This window comes from Drosophila hydei, unplaced genomic scaffold (assembly GCF_003285905.1).
Source record: "Drosophila hydei strain 15085-1641.00,03,60 unplaced genomic scaffold, DhydRS2 tig00000001-arrow-pilon, whole genome shotgun sequence".
Taxonomy (NCBI): Eukaryota; Metazoa; Arthropoda; class Insecta; order Diptera; family Drosophilidae; genus Drosophila; species Drosophila hydei.
The window spans coordinates 4,979,813-5,000,162 of record NW_022045643.1 but is presented as its reverse complement, the minus strand read 5'-3'; the positions used below and the strand labels follow the sequence as shown (position 1 = coordinate 5,000,162).

General features: G+C 47.5%; 5 protein-coding genes across 5 annotated transcripts; 3 read left to right on the top strand and 2 right to left on the bottom strand.

Moving 5' to 3' along the window:
* The first annotated feature begins 2,305 nt into the window (after positions 1-2,305).
* LOC111605640 (probable ATP-dependent RNA helicase Dbp73D) lies at positions 2,306-4,582 on the top strand. Its single transcript, XM_023324301.2, has 3 exons — positions 2,306-2,418; positions 2,478-3,313; positions 3,372-4,582. The coding sequence occupies exons 1-3, from the start codon at positions 2,396-2,398 to the stop codon at positions 4,529-4,531; spliced, it is 2,019 nt and encodes a 672-aa protein (XP_023180069.2). The 5' UTR covers positions 2,306-2,395; the 3' UTR covers positions 4,532-4,582.
* An 861-nt stretch (positions 4,583-5,443) lies between these two features.
* On the top strand, positions 5,444-6,156 carry LOC111605657 (peptidoglycan-recognition protein SB1). The gene is made up of 2 exons (XM_023324320.2): positions 5,444-5,516; positions 5,588-6,156. The coding sequence occupies exons 1-2, from the start codon at positions 5,465-5,467 to the stop codon at positions 6,109-6,111; spliced, it is 576 nt and encodes a 191-aa protein (XP_023180088.1). The 5' UTR covers positions 5,444-5,464; the 3' UTR covers positions 6,112-6,156.
* Positions 6,157-7,378: 1,222 nt separating this feature from the next.
* On the top strand, positions 7,379-7,929 carry LOC111605664 (prisilkin-39). Its single transcript, XM_023324327.2, has 2 exons — positions 7,379-7,439; positions 7,497-7,929. The coding sequence occupies exons 1-2, from the start codon at positions 7,431-7,433 to the stop codon at positions 7,824-7,826; spliced, it is 339 nt and encodes a 112-aa protein (XP_023180095.1). The 5' UTR covers positions 7,379-7,430; the 3' UTR covers positions 7,827-7,929.
* A 16-nt stretch (positions 7,930-7,945) lies between these two features.
* On the bottom strand, positions 7,946-8,525 carry LOC111605665. The gene is made up of 2 exons (XM_023324328.2): positions 8,463-8,525; positions 7,946-8,333 (listed from the first exon to the last, which is right to left on the bottom strand). The coding sequence occupies exons 1-2, from the start codon at positions 8,472-8,474 to the stop codon at positions 8,034-8,036; spliced, it is 312 nt and encodes a 103-aa protein (XP_023180096.2). The 5' UTR covers positions 8,475-8,525; the 3' UTR covers positions 7,946-8,033.
* Positions 8,526-10,098: 1,573 nt separating this feature from the next.
* Positions 10,099-19,039, bottom strand: LOC111605629 (protein disabled). The gene is made up of 8 exons (XM_023324282.2): positions 18,642-19,039; positions 17,881-18,530; positions 17,130-17,826; positions 12,425-15,881; positions 12,258-12,352; positions 11,502-12,194; positions 11,316-11,445; positions 10,099-11,257 (listed from the first exon to the last, which is right to left on the bottom strand). The coding sequence occupies exons 1-8, from the start codon at positions 18,742-18,744 to the stop codon at positions 10,189-10,191; spliced, it is 6,894 nt and encodes a 2,297-aa protein (XP_023180050.2). The 5' UTR covers positions 18,745-19,039; the 3' UTR covers positions 10,099-10,188.
* Positions 19,040-20,350: the final 1,311 nt, after the last annotated feature.

Here is a 20,350-nt window from a genome sequence, read left to right as displayed (position 1 = left end):
GTATTATTAACTGTCATGAGTTGGATATTCCATTTTCAGACTCGTATTCGGTACGTGTTAAATAGTTAGCAGCGTTTAAACTGATTCTTGGTTATCATGTTTCATAACCTGTGTCATCAACGCTTGCCCTTACCTCCGCCAGTGGCTTTAAAAATACTCAATTTGTTTCAAGTCTGTTATATTTTTAGCTTGTTTCTTAACACACATGCTTCACATATATATAAACTTTTAGGGTAAGCCAAAAGAGCAGCTGACCGATGGCCACGCCTACATATTCAGCTGTATTCCAAATAAAATGCATTGCATTTTGGCAAATCATATTAAGCCGAAAAAATTGTAATTTTTCAGTCGAAAATCTTTCGTTCGCAGATAAAACATTTGTTTAAATGTATGAATAATTGAAAATTTCTCCGATTAACATACCATTTGAATTTTGATATGATTAATGATCATTTAGCCTAGCCAAGTCTTATTTCATTGGTACCAAACGCATTCAACCGGTTTCCAAAGCTTGTGGTTTTTCTACACGTAAAGACGATTTCAAGTGGAAGCTGACTTAAATGAGTCATAATTGGCGGGACAAAAAATTAACAAGAGCAGAACTTGAGACAGTTAAATACACGCATCGACACAGTAAAGACGTCAATACTGACATTAAAAAAACCCACAAGTTTGAATATACTAATTAAAAATGTTTTTCCCTTGGTAAAGGGGCTACAAAAAATGCTTACTCATAAATAGAAACGTTACTAATTCTAGATTATTGTGACAATGCTTGTGTAACTAATTTGACTATCCAATTCGCTCTGATTTGAAATTACTGTTGCGCGCAACATAAACATAAATATCGAAATGTCAATCAATAAATCGATGCAACCGATGCTAAATGTACTTTTAATTCCAATAACAAATCAACATACAGTAGCCCTCTGCATGCATGTATGTATATGAATACTTTCAGGTCAATGCATGCTAACTTTATTCAATCAATGGTATATTTTTCTAGTACATGTTCTTTTCAAATACCGCGCTTGTTTTGTTTTAAATTTAAATTATAAACTCTTATTGTCATTGCTTATTGTCATTGCTAGTCCCAGAAGTAGAGCTGAAACGAACATCGATGTTACTGTCGATACATCGATGGTTTTGTATTTTTGGAAAACATCGATGTCTGGCCGGCACTATCGATAGTTTCTTTTCTTTTCAAATCTGATGGCGGCAAAAGCATGTGAGTAAACTTTCTTCATATTTTTTTGCATACAACATATGTATATATTAAAAGAGTGGTGTTAATTGAGAGATCTGCGGAACGGACATAATAATGGACAAGTACCTTCATACCTTTAAATATGTTTGTATATACATATGTGTATATATGTTTATATACATTGTTGATCAACTTCTTCACTAATTCCTCCGGTGACATTTGTGAGTTAGCTTGTGCCATCCTGCGTTTGTCGTAATTAGCTGCTCTTTCTTTTCGTTTTATTTTATTGATTTGTGAAATTTGTCAACTTATTTTTAGTTTGTCTTTTTACAATGATCGATTTATAAATTAGTCAACTTATTTGTAGTTTGACGTTTTACAACGATCGATTCATAAATTAGTCAATTTATTTTAAGTTTGACTTTTAAAATTAGTCAACTTATTTTTAGTTTTAATTTTTACAATGATCGGTTTATAAATTAGTCAACTTATTTTTAGTTTGACTTTTTACAACGATCGATTCATAAATTAGGCAATTTATTTTTAGTTTGACTTTTTGCAATGAGCGATTTATAAATTAGTCAACTTGTTTTAGTTTACTTTATTATAATGATAGATTTAAAAATTATTCGACTTAATTTTAGTTCGCATTTATCACTGAATCCGTATTTTTTTAAAGGATCCTACCGGCTGCGCCAATTTTGTTTTAATTTTAAATTATAAAACTCTTATTGTCATCGCTGGACTTCTTCATTCTAGTCCCAGAAGTGAACTGAACTTTATTAATTTTTCTTCTTATTGCTAGTCAATTTTGCAATGTTGCTAGACTATCCTGAGGCCAGAATAGCATTGCTGTTTTCTAAGAATTTTAAGTTCATAATGTTGCTCAATCTTTCATCATGCTTCAACTTGTGTACATTAGGTATGAACTTTGTTTGTTCATCTCTTATTGATGACAAATTGCTTAAAAATATGCCTATATCGATTAATATATGTTAATGTATTATGAGAAGAGTTATTCACAACTCGCGATCATCATTCACTATAGGCGCACATATCGATACTGAATGAAAAATATCGATACTAACGAGGTTTTTTAATTATCGTTACTAGGCATCGATGCCTTGCATAGCGAAAACATAAACAATTGGTAACACGTGCGCGGCTTTTACAAATTGTTCATAGAAAATGGAATTATTCACAGTAAATCGGTAATTAAAATCAATTGATATATTGTAAGTATGCATTTATTTATATTAAACGTACACAGTTACACCGAGGAGCAGAGCAAAGTGATACATGGAAGCGGCGAGACTACGAATGAAGATGACATTTTACAAAAGCTGCTGCACAAAGCAGAAAAGCGTAAACGAAAACATAAAAGCAGCGAGACAGCAGTAAAAGAAGCTAAAGCAGAGCAAAAAGACAACGAGGAAGAGACAACTGTGCAAGCAGTGGATGCAGCAGAGCCACAGATAGGTAAAACGTCCACAGACCCTGAGGAAACGGAAGAACCTTCAAATGATTTCCAAGTGGTCGGAGCAGATGCCTCAGCGGCTAAGAGACAAAAAGTGGAAATGGTATTGCCGGCTTGGCTGGCGCATCCTACAATTATCGAAGGAGGTAGCCTGCAACCAGATGACAGTACCGATGCGGAAGCAACTGCCACATCTATAAAAAAACTGCCCTACCTGGAGAAATACACCTGCAGTGCACTCAAGCAGATGAAGATCAGTCGCCTCTTTCCCGTGCAGACAGCCGTTATACCTTGGATATTGGAGGCGCAAGCCAAGCCGGAGCCGTTTCGACCGAGAGATATCTGCGTCTCAGCACCCACAGGCAGTGGAAAGACATTGGCTTTTGCCATACCCATTGTACAGCTGTTGGCCAAGCGCGTGCAATGCAAAGTACGCGCTTTAGTGGTGTTACCTGTAGCAGAGTTGGCACTGCAGGTGTATAAAGTTTTCAGTACACTGTGCAGCATGACGGAGCTGGAGGTGTGTCTGCTATCCAAGCAGCATCGCTTGGAGGATGAGCAGGACAAGCTGCTGGAGCAGTATAAAGGTGTCTACTACTCCAAGGTGGACATTGTGGTCACTACGCCAGGTGAGTTGTAAATTTGGATTCTATAAACGAATCTTTAATTTGAATTTTAAAATCGTAGGTCGCCTGGTGGATCATTTACATGCAACCAAAGGCTTCTGCCTGAAGTCGCTGAAATTTTTGGTCATTGACGAGGCGGATCGTATTATGGACGCTGTCTTCCAAAACTGGCTCTACCATTTGGATTCACATGTTCGTACGACAGCTGATCAACTGCTAACAGGTGTGCAGGCGCCGCTTTGCTACCAGGAGCTGCTCAACAGCTACGGCAAACAGCCGCATAAGTTGCTTTTCTCAGCTACGCTCTCCCAGGATCCCGAAAAGCTACAGAACTTGCGTCTGTTTCAACCCAAGCTCTTCACCACGGTGCTCACCATGCCAGTTCTACAGCCTGCCCTTGACCACGGAGAGTTGGCCGATCAGGCCAGTAAATTCATTGGCAAATATACAACGCCTGCAGAGTTAACAGAGCAGTACTGCTTAACGGAAATGCGACTCAAGCCACTTACCCTGTATGCCATGGTGTGCTCGAATAATTGGAAGCGGTTTTTGTGCTTCGCGAATAGTACCGACACAGCCAGCCGTTTGACCTTTGTGCTCAAGCATCTGTTCAAGGATTCAGGCACAAATGTGGAGGAGTTGTCCGCGAGTATGTCGGCTTCGGTACGAGGCAAACGTCTTTCGGATTTCGTGCGTGGTTCTATTCATGGCCTCGTCTGCTCGGATGCATTAGCACGCGGTATTGATGTGCCCAATGTGGACATTGTAGTCTCCTATGACGCACCTCGTCACATAAAGACTTACATACATCGTGTGGGCCGTACGGCACGTGCTGGTCAGAAAGGCACAGCCATAACACTGCTCACGGACAAGGATCTAGCACATTTCAAGAAAATGCTTTATGAGGTGGGCAAAACCATGGGCGAGGAGCTAATCATCTCACCGGACATTGAAGTCGAACACGCTGTCATCTACAAGAGCGCTCTAGAGGAGCTGCGCTGGCGCCAAGAGAAACGAAAGAGCGCAATCAAGGTGCAGAAGATGATCATTTCACGTAAAGGAGCTGTGCACCAGAAACCGGACGAAGAATTGACTTTAATGGAGAAACTACAGCGCAAAGCGGGCGCCGAAGTGGTGTCCAAAGTGCCAAAGGCGGCGAAACATGCCATCGCAAAGACCGTGAAACGGTCTAAGTTGAAACGCAAACCTATTAAAAAGTAAAAAAACAATTTTCAGGATGTAAGTGGGTAAAATTGCCATTAGGGAATGTTCAATAAAATGTTATATTATACATATGAAAAGAGCTTAACCTCAAGTGGAAACTTCAGAGCATTTTTATAGAATTCAGGGACTCTGCATAGAGTATAGTGGAAATATGAGCAAGAATCTTTCGGATATGATAGATGTTGCTCTACAATAAGTGTGGCGTTGGGAAAAGTAGTGCTTTGCAACATTTGTGATTGGCAACATTTCGAGCTTAGTTACTCTAGCACCCGGCAAGAATTGTTGCTTGACAACATTCGAGCTTCTTAACATGCACGTTTGGCAACAACAGGACTTGGCAACTTTTGCGGTTGGCAACATTTTCAATTTACTTAGCTACATTAATACTCGGCAACAATTGTGTTTGGCAACACTCGATCTTGGCTACATTACTTTATGGCAAGATGCACGTTTGGCAACACACATCAACAGAAGACTTCGCTCTAACAAGGCAAAAACGCAAACAGAGGGGCTTGGGTAAATACCGGCCATACAGAGAAAACTGACTATATATATATATATATATATATTTATATGAATATATGTGTGCAGCTATAAGTTAAAATATATTATGTGTGGCGTTATTATTGACTGTCTTATCACTGGCAGAGTCAAGTAATTCCCCCACGGGTACATCACCGAAAACATAAAATAAATGTAACCAAGTATAACGACACTTGTATACTCTTTCCAGCTAAGCCTTTTAGTTTGCCAAATGCTGGAATCCAAATAAATTCTAATATGATCTATTTCCGACCTTAGAGTGCGTTTTGAGCTCTGTTACAAACGTTTCAGCATAGCAAATATACACTCAAAGTATAGAGTAAGTCATTCGGGCTATTTAAGCAGCTCGCTTGCTGAGAGAATCTCAAAAGCTGAACGGCAAACAAGATGAACGCAGCAGCAATCAAGTTTCTGGCAATCGTAGCGCTCGCCGCTGTTGGTAATTAATCATATGCAATAGTCAACCTATGGGACCTCTGGCTAATCATCCAAATCTTTAATAACTTATAGCACTGTGCGCTACGACGCAAGCGCTGACCATTGAACCCCGCAGCAGTTGGGGCGCAGTGAGTGCGCGTTCGCCCTCGCGCATCAATGGCGCTGTGGAGTTTGTGATCATCCATCACTCGGACAATCCCAATGGATGCAGTACGTCACAGCAGTGCCAGCGCATGATCAAGGCCATACAGTCGGACCACAAGGGTCGCCGCAAGTTCAGCGACATCGGCTACAACTTCATTGTTGCCGGCGATGGCAAAGTGTACGAGGGCCGCGGCTTCGGACTGCAGGGCTCCCATGCGCCCAGCTACAATCGCAAGAGCATCGGCATTGTGTTCATTGGCAACTTTGAGAACAGCGCGCCCAGCTCACAGATGCTGCAGAATGCCAAGGATCTCATTGAGCTGGCCAAGCAGGGCGGCTACCTGAGGAGCGACTACACGCTGCTCGGCCATCGCCAGACGAAGGCAACCGCCTGCCCCGGCACAGCGCTCTACAATCAAATCAAGACTTGGCCACACTGGAAGGACATATAGTTTACACACTTGCAAATAAATAAATATTATTAATTTTATATACTATCTATACACTTGGATTATAATTTACTTAAAACTCTGTGTGTTGGGGCACAATTCACGTCATTCGTTGGCTTGGAATCAAACTCAATTTATTTAGTTGATATTTCATTATCTCTTTTAGAATTAATCTCAATTTCTAAGCTCCAACTAAATATATGTAATTAATTTGTATATATTATATATAACACGCTTCTCTTCAAGCTGTCAACAGAATCAAACTGTTTCAGCAGAATTCCAAATTTTCATTGATTGGAAAGCTCGAATTATATCTCATATCATGAAACTTGATCTGATATTTTGAAACAGTTTTTGTCAACTGTTGATTTGTGGATATATTACTTAGGCTAACTAATAGATCGTGGCTTTAAATGTGGCCTTAAGTGGAATCTAGTTCCGAATCAACTTCAACTTCCCATCCCTATCGATTCCACTCAGTTGTATAAATCAGACACGTCAATCTTTGAAATCCACTTTTACGCGTGTCAGCAAGCTGTCTAAATATTTAGATCTGCACACAAATTCCTGTTATTGATAACTTAGTACAGTACAGTAGAATCTCCAATGAATGGAAACTAATGGTTGGCCCCAAATCCGAAATCTCTGCAAGTCTTAACTAACCAGAGTCTACAAGTTTGTATAGAAAATGTCTACACAATGTGATATTCTAAAAAAAAAATCAAATATAGCAGACTGCAGAAGGCCTGCACTCTATATATAAGCCTACATATTCTTGATCAGATAGACAAGCTGAACTGGAAGTGTTGAGGGTCTATTCAAGTCAAGCATTCCCCACTCTTCCGCCTTTTATTCTATAAATGCAAATATAAAAAGTCAGAGATTGGCTTATTAATAAAGCAGTTCATCTAAGCAGATTTCACTGTACCCAATCATACAACCAGATCTCCCTAAAAAAGAAAATATTTATGAACAAATTAATATTTGATGAGCAAATAATTAGTGGAAATTATTGATACAGCTGCCATGGAATTGCAATATATATATAAAAATATGTCCAATCGAGAAGAAGAGCCAAGCTTAAGCAATGCAAATGAGCTGGCCTTGAGCTGCACTCAGTCCAAATGGGCTCAAATGGGCTTAGCCATGAGTGACTAAAAAGGGCTCAGCTCCCCAAATGGGCGATTGCATGTGAAAAGCAAATGCATTGGAGCTGACGCAATGCCAGGGTATATAACTGGCTAAGCTGGTGGCAACATGGAACAGTGAACAGCTAGCCAGCGGCAACAGCGACAGCAAATCCTCGCCAGACACCACTCAATATGAAGCTGGTAAGTGCCGGAGGAGACCTACTCCAGAGAGTACCTCAGCTAATGCATTATTTGCAGCTCTTCTACAGTTGCCTACTGCTGCTGCTGGCTGCCGCCGCGGTTCAGGCCAGCGTTATACCTGCCAGCACTGGCGTAGCCATTCCGGCACCGGCGCTGCTGCCCGTGGCTGGGAGTCATCAGTTCGTGGCGCGCAACTACAATGGCTACTATGTGCCAACGACGACGGCCACAGCCTGGCCAGCTTGGACGTCCTATCCGAGTACCTACTATAAGTACAGCGGCGGCTATCCCACCTACACCTATCCCAGCTACAGCTATCCGTATGGCTACTATCCCAGCTATGCCAGCTATCCCAGTTATGGCTACGGTTACAAGAGCGTCTGGTAAGGGCTGACAGATGGGAAGGGTACATGCATATCTACTTATGTGATAATCGACAACTTGACCAAATTATATATGCTAATTCATAGACTATCTTAAAGGAATTATAATAAAGTACTAAAAAATTAAGCCTTGCGGAAAGTGAAATTAATTCAGAAGGAATTATACACATTTATTTGGGCCCAGAATAATGATAAGCTGAAGAGTTACAAATTAAAAGATAAAAGGTGCATTGCCTGCAGCCAGTGGGCCAAAGCGTGGAAGCCCAAAGATAGAGGGAAAAGCAGCCAAGCCTGAAGGAGTGGCTAGCAGACGAGCAGCGGGCGCAAAGGCTGCATTGAGTTGGTTAAAGTAGTCCAAGCGCTGGCTGCTCGAGATGGCTAAAGGAGCAGCAAATGGAGCCGGTAGACCTGTAAAGGCAGCGGCTGCTGTGGACAAGCCAGGAGCGGAAGGCAGCAGAGCAGGCTGAGCAGCAGCCAGAGTAGCTACCAAAGCCGGCAATAAAATGAAGAACTGAATCGGAATAGACATTTACAGATTTTCAATTAGTTGTATTAGCATTAGTATTATAACTTTGGCTGCTTTGATATAGCTGACTTCAGACTCCTTAAATCGGAGATATTCCATACTTGATCTACCCACCTTGAGCTGCATGTTGTAAAGGATTTGCTTGCGAGTGACTTCAAATGTTGAATATGCAAAGAGCTGATGTTGCGTTTGGCTTTTATACCTGAAAGGCTTTTAGAGCTGAAAGGCCTGGCAGTTCCTCACAGCTCGTCTGGGACGTATTTGGCAGAACAATTAGGTAAATTACATGCGATTTGATATCTATCTGTAGATGATGTGGTTACGACATGGCTTAGTCCAATTTTGGAACAAACTCTGATTGTAGCTTGGCTTGAATTTGGGCTAAACCCAAATGCAGCTAAAAAAATAACAATAAAATTGATATAAAATTTATGAAGCAAAAGAACTTATGATGACAGAGCTCCATAAGGTTATTAGAGAAGTCTTAACTGAAGTCTGTTGCTATGTAAAAATAAATCTGGAAATAAAATAAAACTCTTTGTTTTATATGCTCGCTTCACGTTTTTAATTGATAGAACAAATATAATATTAATAATAATAATAATAATAATAATAACTATGGTATTCGTACTCGTATTGTATAAATGTAAATCATATTCGTATATAGCTCGTATATATCTCAATATGTTTATAGCTGCTTGGGTTACGTGTTACCTGTTGATCGTTCAGTTTTGTTCGTTTTGTTTGTTATAGGCGCTTCAATATGTGTATGTATACGTATGTAGTCGATTACGTCTCTATATGTATGTAGTTAAATAATAACACTTTAGGCTAGTTACACTTTGTATGGTATGTGCCAGACGAGTTTGCATGCAAAATGCACTTTGGATAGTTATTGTTGATGATAATCATGATAATACATATGTATATATATAACACTAAGCTAGACGACATTTAGCATAGGCATTAATTAGTTGCTTTCGTTACTTAGAGGATGAGTATTTGGATTCAAATAATGTTAATGTACGTAACAAACGCTCTATTAGTTATCGTAATCGTTAATCGTTACTGTTATCGAATTAAATTTAGCATAAATAACTAGGTTAGTGGTTGAAATAGTTGCAAATCTCTCAATTTTCTTTATATACAATCATGACTCGACTTCAGTTAATAGCTAATAACAGCAATTGATGTTCTTCGCAGCGCCATCTAGCGGTCGATAGATAGCTCGGGCAACGCAAGTCGGCTTGTTTACCAAAAATCAGAGGTCCGTAGGCTACATAAAATCACAGTCTATTGTTTAGTCTAAAATATATGTGTATATGGCAAATGAATTTGACTAGACCAACAGACAGACGATTACTGAATTGGGTTGCAGAGGGAGGCGAGGAGAGGACTTGCTCTACCAGAGCACGTCGTAATCGTAGACATGCTCGGAGGAGGCTATAATCAGACACTTGACGAACTCATCAAAGGTGCGTTTCAGTTTCCATTTTCTCGGCTTGCGCAGCAGCTGCAGCGGCTTCAGCTTGGTCTTTCGCTTGGGCTTCAGCTCGTTCGCCTCGTGCCAGGGACTGTTCGAGGTGGAAGTGGACTTCGATTGCTTCTGCGGCACATTAATGTAGTCGTGCAGGCCGAGCTGCCGCTGCCGCTGCCGCTGCTGGTGCAGCACTTGCAGCCGCTGCTCCTGATAGTAGTGATTGAGATTGGTCAAGTAGTAAAAGTCGCCATCGTTGATAACATCGATTTCGGCGTAGTTGCCGCCATCGCTTTCTGGCTGCTCGGCGATTGCGATTGCTGCTTTGCTATTGCATGATGCCTTGGCAAAGAGTTGGTCAAATCACATGTTTTCGTCGAACTTAGCGAAATTGTTGTCCTCGTTCCACTGGAACTTGTTGGCATCCGCATTGTTGCCGTCCTCCTCCTGCCCGGGAAGCGGCTGTTCGTCGGGCGACTTAAAGAACTCGTCGTCCTCGAAGGGATCCTCTTGCTTTTTGGCAAATATATTAACCGATTCGGATTTCTTGATCAGCTCCTGGCGCTGCTGCAGCTTGCTACTTCTCATGTTCTGCTTACGGCTGGAAGCCGAGGGCGCTGCCGGCGAGGGCTGCTCTTTGTCGAAGTCGAACGAGGCCTTGGCGAAATCATCCTCAAAGGCGGCATCATCGAACTGCGATACCTTCACGTTGTCATCGAAGCGCAGCTTCTGGGTTATGGGCGGCGTCTGGCTGGGAGCGGCTTCCAGATCGAAGTTATCATTCCGATGCTGCAGCTGCTGCTGCTGCTGTTGCTGCTGCTGCAATTTCTCGCGCTCGGAGAAGTCGTTGGAGAAGCGAAACAGTGACTTGGAGCCCACCGTGCTGCTGGTCGAAATTAGTCCAGCGGGCGTCGAGTTGCAGCTGGACGCAGTGCCTGCTGGCGCCGGAGGTGGCGAGCTCTGATTGAAATCAGATTCGAAGCCATCATCGAAATTGAATTTAGTCGCAACGCCGACACCGCCGACGCCAGCCGAGGACTCGCCGCCACTCATCATGACCGCCGTGCTGCTGGCATTCGACCTGGGCGTGGGCGTTTGCTCATAGCTATCCACAAATCCATAGTCGCTGTTGGCGCCACGTGGACGGTTCTGCCCGGGCAGCTTGGCCAGTGTGGGCGCGTGGCGCTCTTGCTGCCTGCGCTCGCTCTCCAGCATGCGCTGATGCATCTCGTGGCGCCGTCGATTTAGGCGTTCGAATTTGTCCTCGTCCGTGGGCGGCTCGTCGTCCACATAGTCCTCGTCGTCGTCGTCATCATCGTTGCGCTGGCAACTGATGTAGTCGTAATTATCGCGTACGCCACGCCCACTGCCATAGCGTGCGCCGACTGTGGCCAAATCCTTGGTGCTGCGTGCGCGCGTCTTCTTGCGGAATCTGCCAAGGATTAGTTGTAACTTGGGAACTGTTTTGACTGACGACGAGCTACACATACCTGCGATCCTTCTCTCCATCCGAGGGCGTTTGGCCCAAAGCTGCGGCACGGCGACTCTCGGCCAAGCGACGCTCCGTCTCCGCAGCGCTGGCTGGTCGTTTCCAGGACTTCTGTCCAGGCGGCGCGGGCTCTAAGGGCAGCGTTGATATGATCTTTTGTAAATAGCAACTGAAGCTCTGGACTTACCCTCACCATCCCACGGGCTGGAGCCGCTGCTCTTGCGTAGACGCTGTGGCGCACCTGGGACCACGTCTCCGCCCAATTGGCTGGGTCTTTGTAGGCTGCGCTGCCTCTGGAAGTCCTGCTCTGAGTCCTGTTCATAGTCAATGTCGCCAGTCACGCGCAGCTTTGCCGACGACGTGGCCGGCTTGCGCAGCGATCGCGTCTTCAGCTCCCGATCCCGTTCGCGATAGTCATCCCGACTGTCCAGGCTGCCGTAGACATCGCCACCACTGCCAAAGCTGCGTCGCCGTCGCGACGAGCTCTCGAAGGACTCGACGCTCTCATGATCGAATGACTTGCGCTCCCGCTCCCGTTCCCGCTCCCTGTCCCTGCTGTCCCGCTCGTAGAGGTAATCGGGCCGTGCCTTGTAGCCCATCCCCATAGGCGAGCGTCGCTCATCGTAGACGTTCTCGTAATCAAAATCGTAGCCCGGACGCGCATAGTCCCTGTACTCGCGATCACGATACTTGGACCGTTCGCGTTCGCGTTCGCGCTCGCGGGGCAGAGGCTGCCCGCGCTTGTCGTATATGGGCGCTGGCGGACCATAGCTGGAGCGCTCGTAGGCGCTGCGCTCAAAGGAACGCGCACGCACGCCCTGCTCGATCTCCTGCGGCGACCAGGTGTGATGTGCCGGATGATGGTACCAACTGGGAGAGTCTGCAATTGAGCGTGGCAAGTAAGAAAGGGATGCCTGGAAGGGAAGGGAATGCTGACACCTACCCAGCTCAAAGTTGTCTCTGCTGCGGGAAAGTCCATGCTTAAACTTGCGTTGGGCATGTTCCCGATCGCGGCGAGCGCAGAGCTCTGCATCATAGCTGAAAGTGGAGAGGGCAAATGAATTTCGCATAGCTCGATTGGGCAAAGCAGCGCCCATGTCTGCGACTTACTCGTAATCCTCGTCGCAGGAGTTGAGGCGGCGAGCGTGTCGCATGTAGTAGCCATGTGCATGTGGATGCGGTGCCAGCTGCGTGGGCGGAGGCAGGTTGCGGCGCTGCTGTTTCAGATACTCGGGCGTCTCATCGTCCCAGGGACTGAGATCTCGCGAGGAGGAGGACGTCTGCTGGCGTTCCTTTTTGGCCCAACGACGCTGTTGCTGCTGCTTCGACCAGCCGCCGGCATCGTCGCGCGGATCAGAGCTGCACGGTGACTCGGCGGTGTCCTGCTGCGATGTATTGGATGCGGGCGGAGGCGGCAGAGTAAGGCGTGCCTTGCCCTTGCCGCTGCCAATGGACGGGCCGGACATCTTGGGCGAATCAAAGGTGGCCCAGGAGGGCTTGTCCCGATCGCGATCCCGTTCGCCCTGCATCTGCTTGGTAGCCGTGTCGATTAGCTGGGAAACCGCCGAGAGCTGCGAGGGAACTGGCGAGGCAGCCGCCTGGTTCAGTATTGGCGCTGGCGATTTCTGTAGGGGAATTGGCGAGGTGCTCACATCGTTGAACTGCGATGGGGTGTGGAGGCTATGTGCTGGCGGGCCGCGAGATGGCGCCGCCGAGGATGTGGCCGGGGAGATGCGATCACGTGAGTCGAGCGACAGATTGGAGATGGCGCGTTGCATCAGCTCATCGATTTCAATGTCATCTCTGCCCGTCAGGCCTGGACCACTGATCACCGTTAGGAATTTGTTGTCCTGCTTGGGCGGCAGCAGCTCCTCGGACTTGAACTCGGGCTTCTCGGCGCTGGTGGACAGCTTCTCGTACTGATCCTGTGCGCTGACCGGCTCTGCATCTTTCTCATTGCTGTCCATGCTGCTCTCGCCGCCCGCATCCTCGTCGTCATCGTCATCATCATCGGCCACGGTCAGAGCTGACGATGATGGCTCGGCGGGCAGGCCGCGGCTGTCGACGAGGCCACGTCTGTCGTGACCGCTGTCCATGATTTGGCGTATATCCTGATCCTCGTTGAACTCGTCGCTGAACAAATCCTGCAGCAGATCCTTCTCAGCAACGACCGGAGCTGGAGCAGCGCTTGGCGGCGGCTTGTCGAACAGATTCTCCACCAGAATTATGTCGCGCAGCGCCGCATAGCGATCCTTGGCCTGGGCCACCACTTCAGTGATTTTGGTGTCTATCTTGGGCGGTGGCGGCTCCATCTCCAGCTCAGTCACATCCATGTCCAGCTGGGCAAGCGGCTGCTGCTGCTGTTGCTGCTGCTGCTGCTGCTGCTCCTGTTGCGCTTCGTCCACTGGCGGCGGCGTTAGATCGCCCATCAGATCCGTCTCCTGCTGCTGCTGTTGCAGTTCCTGGTCGATTATTTCCCGGAAGACCGCGTACCGATCCGCTGGCGGCACAGCAGGCGCGGCTAGGCAGGCAGGCGGCTCATTAAAGTTGGCAAAGTTGGCCACAAACGCCTCCTGGCCCACATCCTCACCGAAGGTATCGTCGAACTTGGCCACAAACGAGGTCTGCTGATCAAAGTTGACCTTGAACACGGCTGCCGTGCCGGAGGAGCTGGCCGTGGCCGGTGACTGCAGTGGCTGAGCGGGACTCGCACGGGATTTGGCCTGCGTTTGGTCATTGCTCGACTGCAGATACTCGGACAGGTAGGCGGTCAGCTGGACCAGGGTCATAGTGCTCAGCTTGCTGGCGGGCACGTTCAGCTTCAATGCCAGCTCGTCCATGCCCAGCGTGAGCAGCTGCGTCAGCGTAATATCGGGCGCCAGTGGTGCTGCCGCTGACTCCTTCTGCGATTGCGCCTGGGCAGCCTGGGCCTGCAGTATCTCCGCCTTGTTCTCGTAGATGTCCTGCGGACGACCCAACGAGGCTTGGCGCTGCGGCCTCGCGCGGCTGCTGCTGCTCTGCGTGGGCGGTGGCAGCAGCGGCGGTGGCGTGCCGCCCAACGGCGCCAGATAGTCGTCGTCGGTGTGGCCAGGCTTGCGTGGTCGGCCCGGACCGGGAAAGTTGCCGTCAGAGCGGCCGACGCGGCGGGAAGGCAACGGAATGGGCGGCGCATCGGCGCTGCGGCGCAGCTGGTTGCTGGTATGATTCAAGTACTCGTAGCGACCAACAGGTGGCGCCGTGGGCGTGGGCCTAATGACCAGGTCGCTGAACTGCTTCTTGGGCGGCAGCGGCGGCGGCTCGGCATAGGGCGTTGAGTCGGGCCGTGGCGGCGGCTCCGGCGCCGCCTCATTCTCGCTGAGAGAGTCGCTCTCCTGCAGGCGGCGCATGTTGACGCTCGAGCCGATGCCACTAGCGGAGTCGCCGCGCTTCGAGAAACGCGCCTGGCCAAATAAATGCGGCATCTTCTTGTTGCTAATGCTTGAGATGACATCCAGGGGACCGCCCACATTGACGACACTGGCCACGGGCGTGGGTCGATGACGCACACTGCTGTTGAGTGGAAGCGGAGCCGGCTCCAGGCGCGAGATGTCCGCCTGCCAGCCATCCGACGACTGCGACGGCTGGTGCTGGTGCTGGTGCTGCTCTGGCGGCAGCTGCACCTGGAGTGGCCCATTGAAAACACTGCCGGCAGCTGCTGTGCTGGCTGGCGGCTGTGGCACATCGAACTCAAAGGCATCCAGCTTGGCAAAGAGATCGCCATCCTGAAATGGATCCGGATCGCTCTTTTTGCGCGTGGGTGAAAACGGATCTGTGTCGCGTGGCAGCAGCACGGGATTGCTATCCGGATGCTCCTCCAGGGGATTGTTGATCGTGGGCTCTGTGGTATAATAGTTGACGGATTGGTTAATAGGCTTGGACAGGGCTGCGCTCTGACGTAGCATTAGCTTTAGCTTAGCAGCCGAAAAGTCTTCGACTTGGCCAAGATAGAGAGACGGAGTTTGAGTCTGCGAGTGGGAATGAGGCTGGGAGAGAGACAGGGAGTGAGTCTGGGACTGGGACTGGGACTGAGTTTGGTGCTGGGGCGTGGGACTTGGCTGGGAACGGAAGCTGCTGGAGCTGTTTGTTAGTAGCAGGTGGTGTTGCCCAAGGCTTGCGGTGGTTATTAGTGGGTTAGTTGTGGTAGTTGTGGTGCTGCTGCTGCAACTGGCGGCGTTTCCTGTGCAAGTGCAAATGTTAGCTGTGTTAGTAATTGGGGCTGTTTCATGGGCGTGGTCAGTACCTGAGCCAGCAGCAGTTGCTGCTGCTGCTGCTGCTGCTGCTGTGTTAGTAGTTGTCGTTGTCATTGCTGCTGTTGCTGTTGTTGCTGTTGCTGTTGCTGTTGTGGTGCTCTCCTCAAAGATCGAACTATCCCTGCCACCGAGAAAATCATCAAAGTTATCGCCCTGACTGGAGCCAAGCTCCTTGAGCAGCTTCTTGGGCGGGTTCTTAAGCTCTTGGAAGAAATATTTCTTATCGACATAGGGCCGTGTGCGCCCAATGCCCAACGGATCCAGATCTGTGAACGCATCTGGCACAATTTCAACAGAACCAAAGCGAGACAGAGAGAGAGGGAGAGAGAGAGAGGAGAGAGAGAGAGGCAGACTTGCATCAGTCGCTGTTCGCAGAGACTCCACGTAAAAAGCGTGCAATTTGTGTCAAAAAACTCAAGAGAACAAATTTAACTGAAGGACTTTAAATCAAGACTAACTACAAATAGAATGCGCAAAAACAACAACAGAAACAACAAAAGGAGCATTGGCTTGTAGGTTAGTACTTAAGACTTAATATAAAATGTAGCTTTTAAAAGAGCTGCACAGACACGACTTTAAGAGCTGAGGGACAGCTTGTTGAAGCTAAGCAAATAAGGTTTACAGCTGCTTAACATTGGCTTTAAATGTTCTTTACATATTCTGTTAGGCTAACAGCAGTTAACAGCGTTCTGTATATAACAGTTGCACGTCCTATAGACTCTGAAATGTATCTCTGTAAATAACAGAGTTGCCTTTATTGCAGAGCCCGTACAGATCAGTGAACGACTAACAGACAGTCAACTGCTAAGCAGAGTTAACAGCACAAGCTAATGTATTATAAAGCTAGACTCAAACATCTAGTACTAACTATATTTTTGAAAATATATTTATATAAGACTTTAACAGCAAACGCTTTAGCTTCAACTCGACTTTTAAATGCATTGCTCTTGGTAATTGCTTTCAGTCTACTAACTGCTGCAGTTAAGGCTAAGCTAAGGCTGTTCTGCTGTTAGCTGCACATTTGAGCAGCAGACTGCAACTTAACAGAGCATGTTACTGCCTTAGCAGCAAGGAAGTGCTTTACCCTTACATTAACATTTTAGCTGCTGTTCACTAACAGCCAATCTAAACGATCTGCTGCTGCTGTTAACTGAATACTTGATTACAATATAATGTGAATTAACAGCAAGCAGTTTCGATTCGTTTGCTAAATGAATTTTCTTTCTTTTTTGCTTTTATTGCTTTCAATGGATGTCATTTTATAGCCCCGCCCAGCGCAGCCACGCCTTAAGCTGATATCTGTTCGCTGTTTAAGCTAGTGTATTTTGCTATCTCGCTGAACACAGCCAATTGACTGCGACTCATTGAGCTCATCTGCCGAGTCTCAGTTGACAATTGTCGCGGCTGTAAGCCATGACCTGCAACCCCTTGCCCCTTGCCCCTTGCCCTACTGCATCCATTGTGAATGGCAGCTCTCTTATGGCAATCATTTTTCTTAACGAACTTCGTTTTTGTAAAGAACTCACCCGACATGACCGCTGCTGCAGCTGCTCCCCCGCCTCCCGCTGTCGCCGACGTTCCATTGGCTGCGCTCTCCGCCTCTGCTAAGCTGCTCAGCGCACTTAGCCCAACATCGATTGCTGCTGTTGCCGCAGCTGTAGTCATTCCCCCTGCTGCCGTTGTGGACGCTGCTGAGAGTTCGCTGATTTGCTGCGTGGGCGTGGCCGAGGATTCTCTGGCTGCCAACGGAGCCATTGGCAGGCTGCCGAGCACAGCGGCAGCTGACATGGGCGTGGGCGTGGCCGACACCTTGGTGGTATCGAAGACATCGTTCTGCTGCTGCAGCTCGTGCAGCCAACTGTCATCGTCATCCGTCGCCTGCAACGTGGCCGGTGAGCCACCAGCACCAGGTGCCGGCGACAGCAGCGTGTCCAAAGCTGCGCTCTCCGGCGTCTTGCTGGGCTGTTGCTGCTGCTGCTGCTGCTGCTGCTTGTGACGTGTGCGTCCGGACTCGGGTGGCGGCGGCAAGATGTTGTACGAGGGCACATAGATGAAGGAGTCTCCGAACGGATCATCCTCGCTGGCTGACTTGGCCAGGCCATGGCCGGATTGGGCTGTGCCTGGCTCATTGGGCGTGATGCGCTCCATTTGGCTAATGCCACGCTGCAGCGAGGTCAGCTCTTGCTCCAGATCCACCAGGTCAGCTACAGATTCCGGCGAGACCTACAGAGCGAGCAGAGATTAGTGAGACTTAGTGGAGCCTTAGCTGTCGCTTACCTCCTTGGCGGCTCCGCCCTTATTCACATCCAGATTAACCCCTAGTCGGGTTAAGCCAACTCCGTTCGAGGAGTTCCCACCCAGCATGCTCAGGTTGGCTGCGTGCGCTGCGGCGGAGGAGCTGCTGCCGGAGGCGAGTTCGTTGTGGCTCGCTTTCAGCGAGGACAGGGAGGCCAGTTGGGTGGCATGATCGTGCATGGTTTTGCCTTGGATCTGCTGACGCGCCATTTCGATCTCTTTCTTCTTCAGCTCGAAGACGACCTGGAAGAGATCGCGCATGGCCAGCACCACCTGGCTGGCCGCCTTGTCCGTCTTGATGCCGAAGAATCGATGCCCGCTATCCGGCGAACCAAATATGTAGCCAAAGGCACGCGAATCTGTCATATCCTGTGCTATGAACGAGATCTTGTGCACGGGATGATGATAGAGCGAATCGCTGGTCTTCTCGTCGCGCAACCTCAGCCCATCGATGGTCACATGGATGATGATGCGCTGCTTATGCTCGCCGGCAGCGCGTATGGCCATCTTCAGGTCCTGCAACGCCTCCTGGCACATGCGATCTCCACGCGCCTCGCCCACTTCCAAGATGCCAATCAGCTTGGCCTTGAACTGGACGCCATCGCCAAAGAAACGGCCGGGATCATTCCGATCTGCAAATGCAAATTATTATATGAGTATAGATACATAGATATGCATATGCATGTGGCTGTGTGTGTGTATCTGTGTGTGTGTGTGTGTATCTGCTGGAAAAACAAACAAACGTTTTGCGTAATTCGTTTCCTCAGTGCCGCTGCCAATGCCAAAAGTTTGAGCCAGAGAAAGATTCGAGGAAGCTTGCAGCTTGGACACCAGCGATTTGACCATTTTGTTAGCCACAAGCGCAGCTCAGAGCATGCTGAGCCTGTGTATCTATGTGTTGCTGTATTTGTGTGTCTGCGTGCGTGTGTGTGTGTGTGTGCTCGAGTGACATTCAGGGCATTTCCATGGCACAGACAAAGGCCAACAATGCGCACAAGCACCAACAATAATAACAAATGGAAACGATTTGAACGCGACGTATTTTATTTAATTTAAAAAAAAACTGGCGGAAAATATTGAAAAAAAAAAACAGCAACAGAAGCAAAATGCGAGAATGCGCCCGCATTCGCAGCCGCTACGATTCGCGCTCTGGGAATGAATGAATGACGACAGCGCTGCGCACTGCGGACTGCGAGCTACGAGATGCTGCGGCCGCTGCTGTGGGAGTGGGCAGAGCAGAGCACAAACACAAAACACACATATACACACGTGCACACACATGCACACACGCAAACACACATAAAAGGCACTGGAATTTTACTATTATTTTGCAGTATATTCAATGCAAAAATGAACAACAACAAAATGTGTGTTTAGAGAGCGGCAAAACGTAGAGAGAGAGAGAGAGAGAGCGAAAGACGGAGTGAACGTGCGCGCTGTTGTTGTTTGCTAAAAATCTTGACGCAGCTGCACCACCTGCCGACAACGATAGCAGCGGCAGCGATGGCAGCGACGCCGGCGCAGCAGCAGCTGTCGATTAAGTGATTCACAGACGATCAGACAAGCTCGTCATGCAAAACAGGTATATACTTGTTATCGATAATAATAATTAAAAAAATACTTAAACACACTTTACATCTAGAGGACAGGAGAAGACAGAGATAGCAATTAAACAGAGTTTTACAGCAGCAACAGCGACGCCAACAGCGCAGCAACTGTTGGTTAAGTAACCCCGAATGATCAGACACGCTCGTCATACAACATTTAGCGCAGGTAAATAGACTTTTGTGAGATAAGGCAATGATCGCATACTACTAAAAATAACTATACATACAAACAAGAATAAAATAAACATAAATACTACTACTGTAAATTACCTATTATACAATACAAGATAATGTGTACCAAGAGAGCAAGAGAAAGAGAGCAAACGGAGTTTACGACAGCGGCAGCGACGCCGGCTCACCAGCTGTCAGTTAAGTGACACCTACACGATCATACACGCATATCATACAGTGTGCTATCGATACGTCTTGAAACAAAATATGTTTAGAGTTTTAATCAAATTCAAATGCAACTTACATTTACACGGACTCGTTTTTTTGCGCAGCGTTTGCATGGTTGCTAATATTAACGGGTTGTTTACATTCGCGTAACGTCTAATGGCTGCGGCTTGCTGTCTGCGCTAAAGGCAGCTCAATACGGGGGAAGGTTATTGTATTTTTGTCTCGTCCCTTTTGGGGTTTTTTAAACCGGTCACAGCGTAATTATGTAGTAGACAGGGTGGGTCCTCTTAGTCTACAACATGGGTTGACTTTTGACATTTGACCGAGTGAACGCTTCAATCCTTATTTGCACTTGTCTGTATTTTCCTTTATTACTTCCTTTTTGTTCCTTTTTGTTATTGTCGCTGTTGTTGTTGTTGTTGTGGTGGTCGATAGTCCCCGCCGGC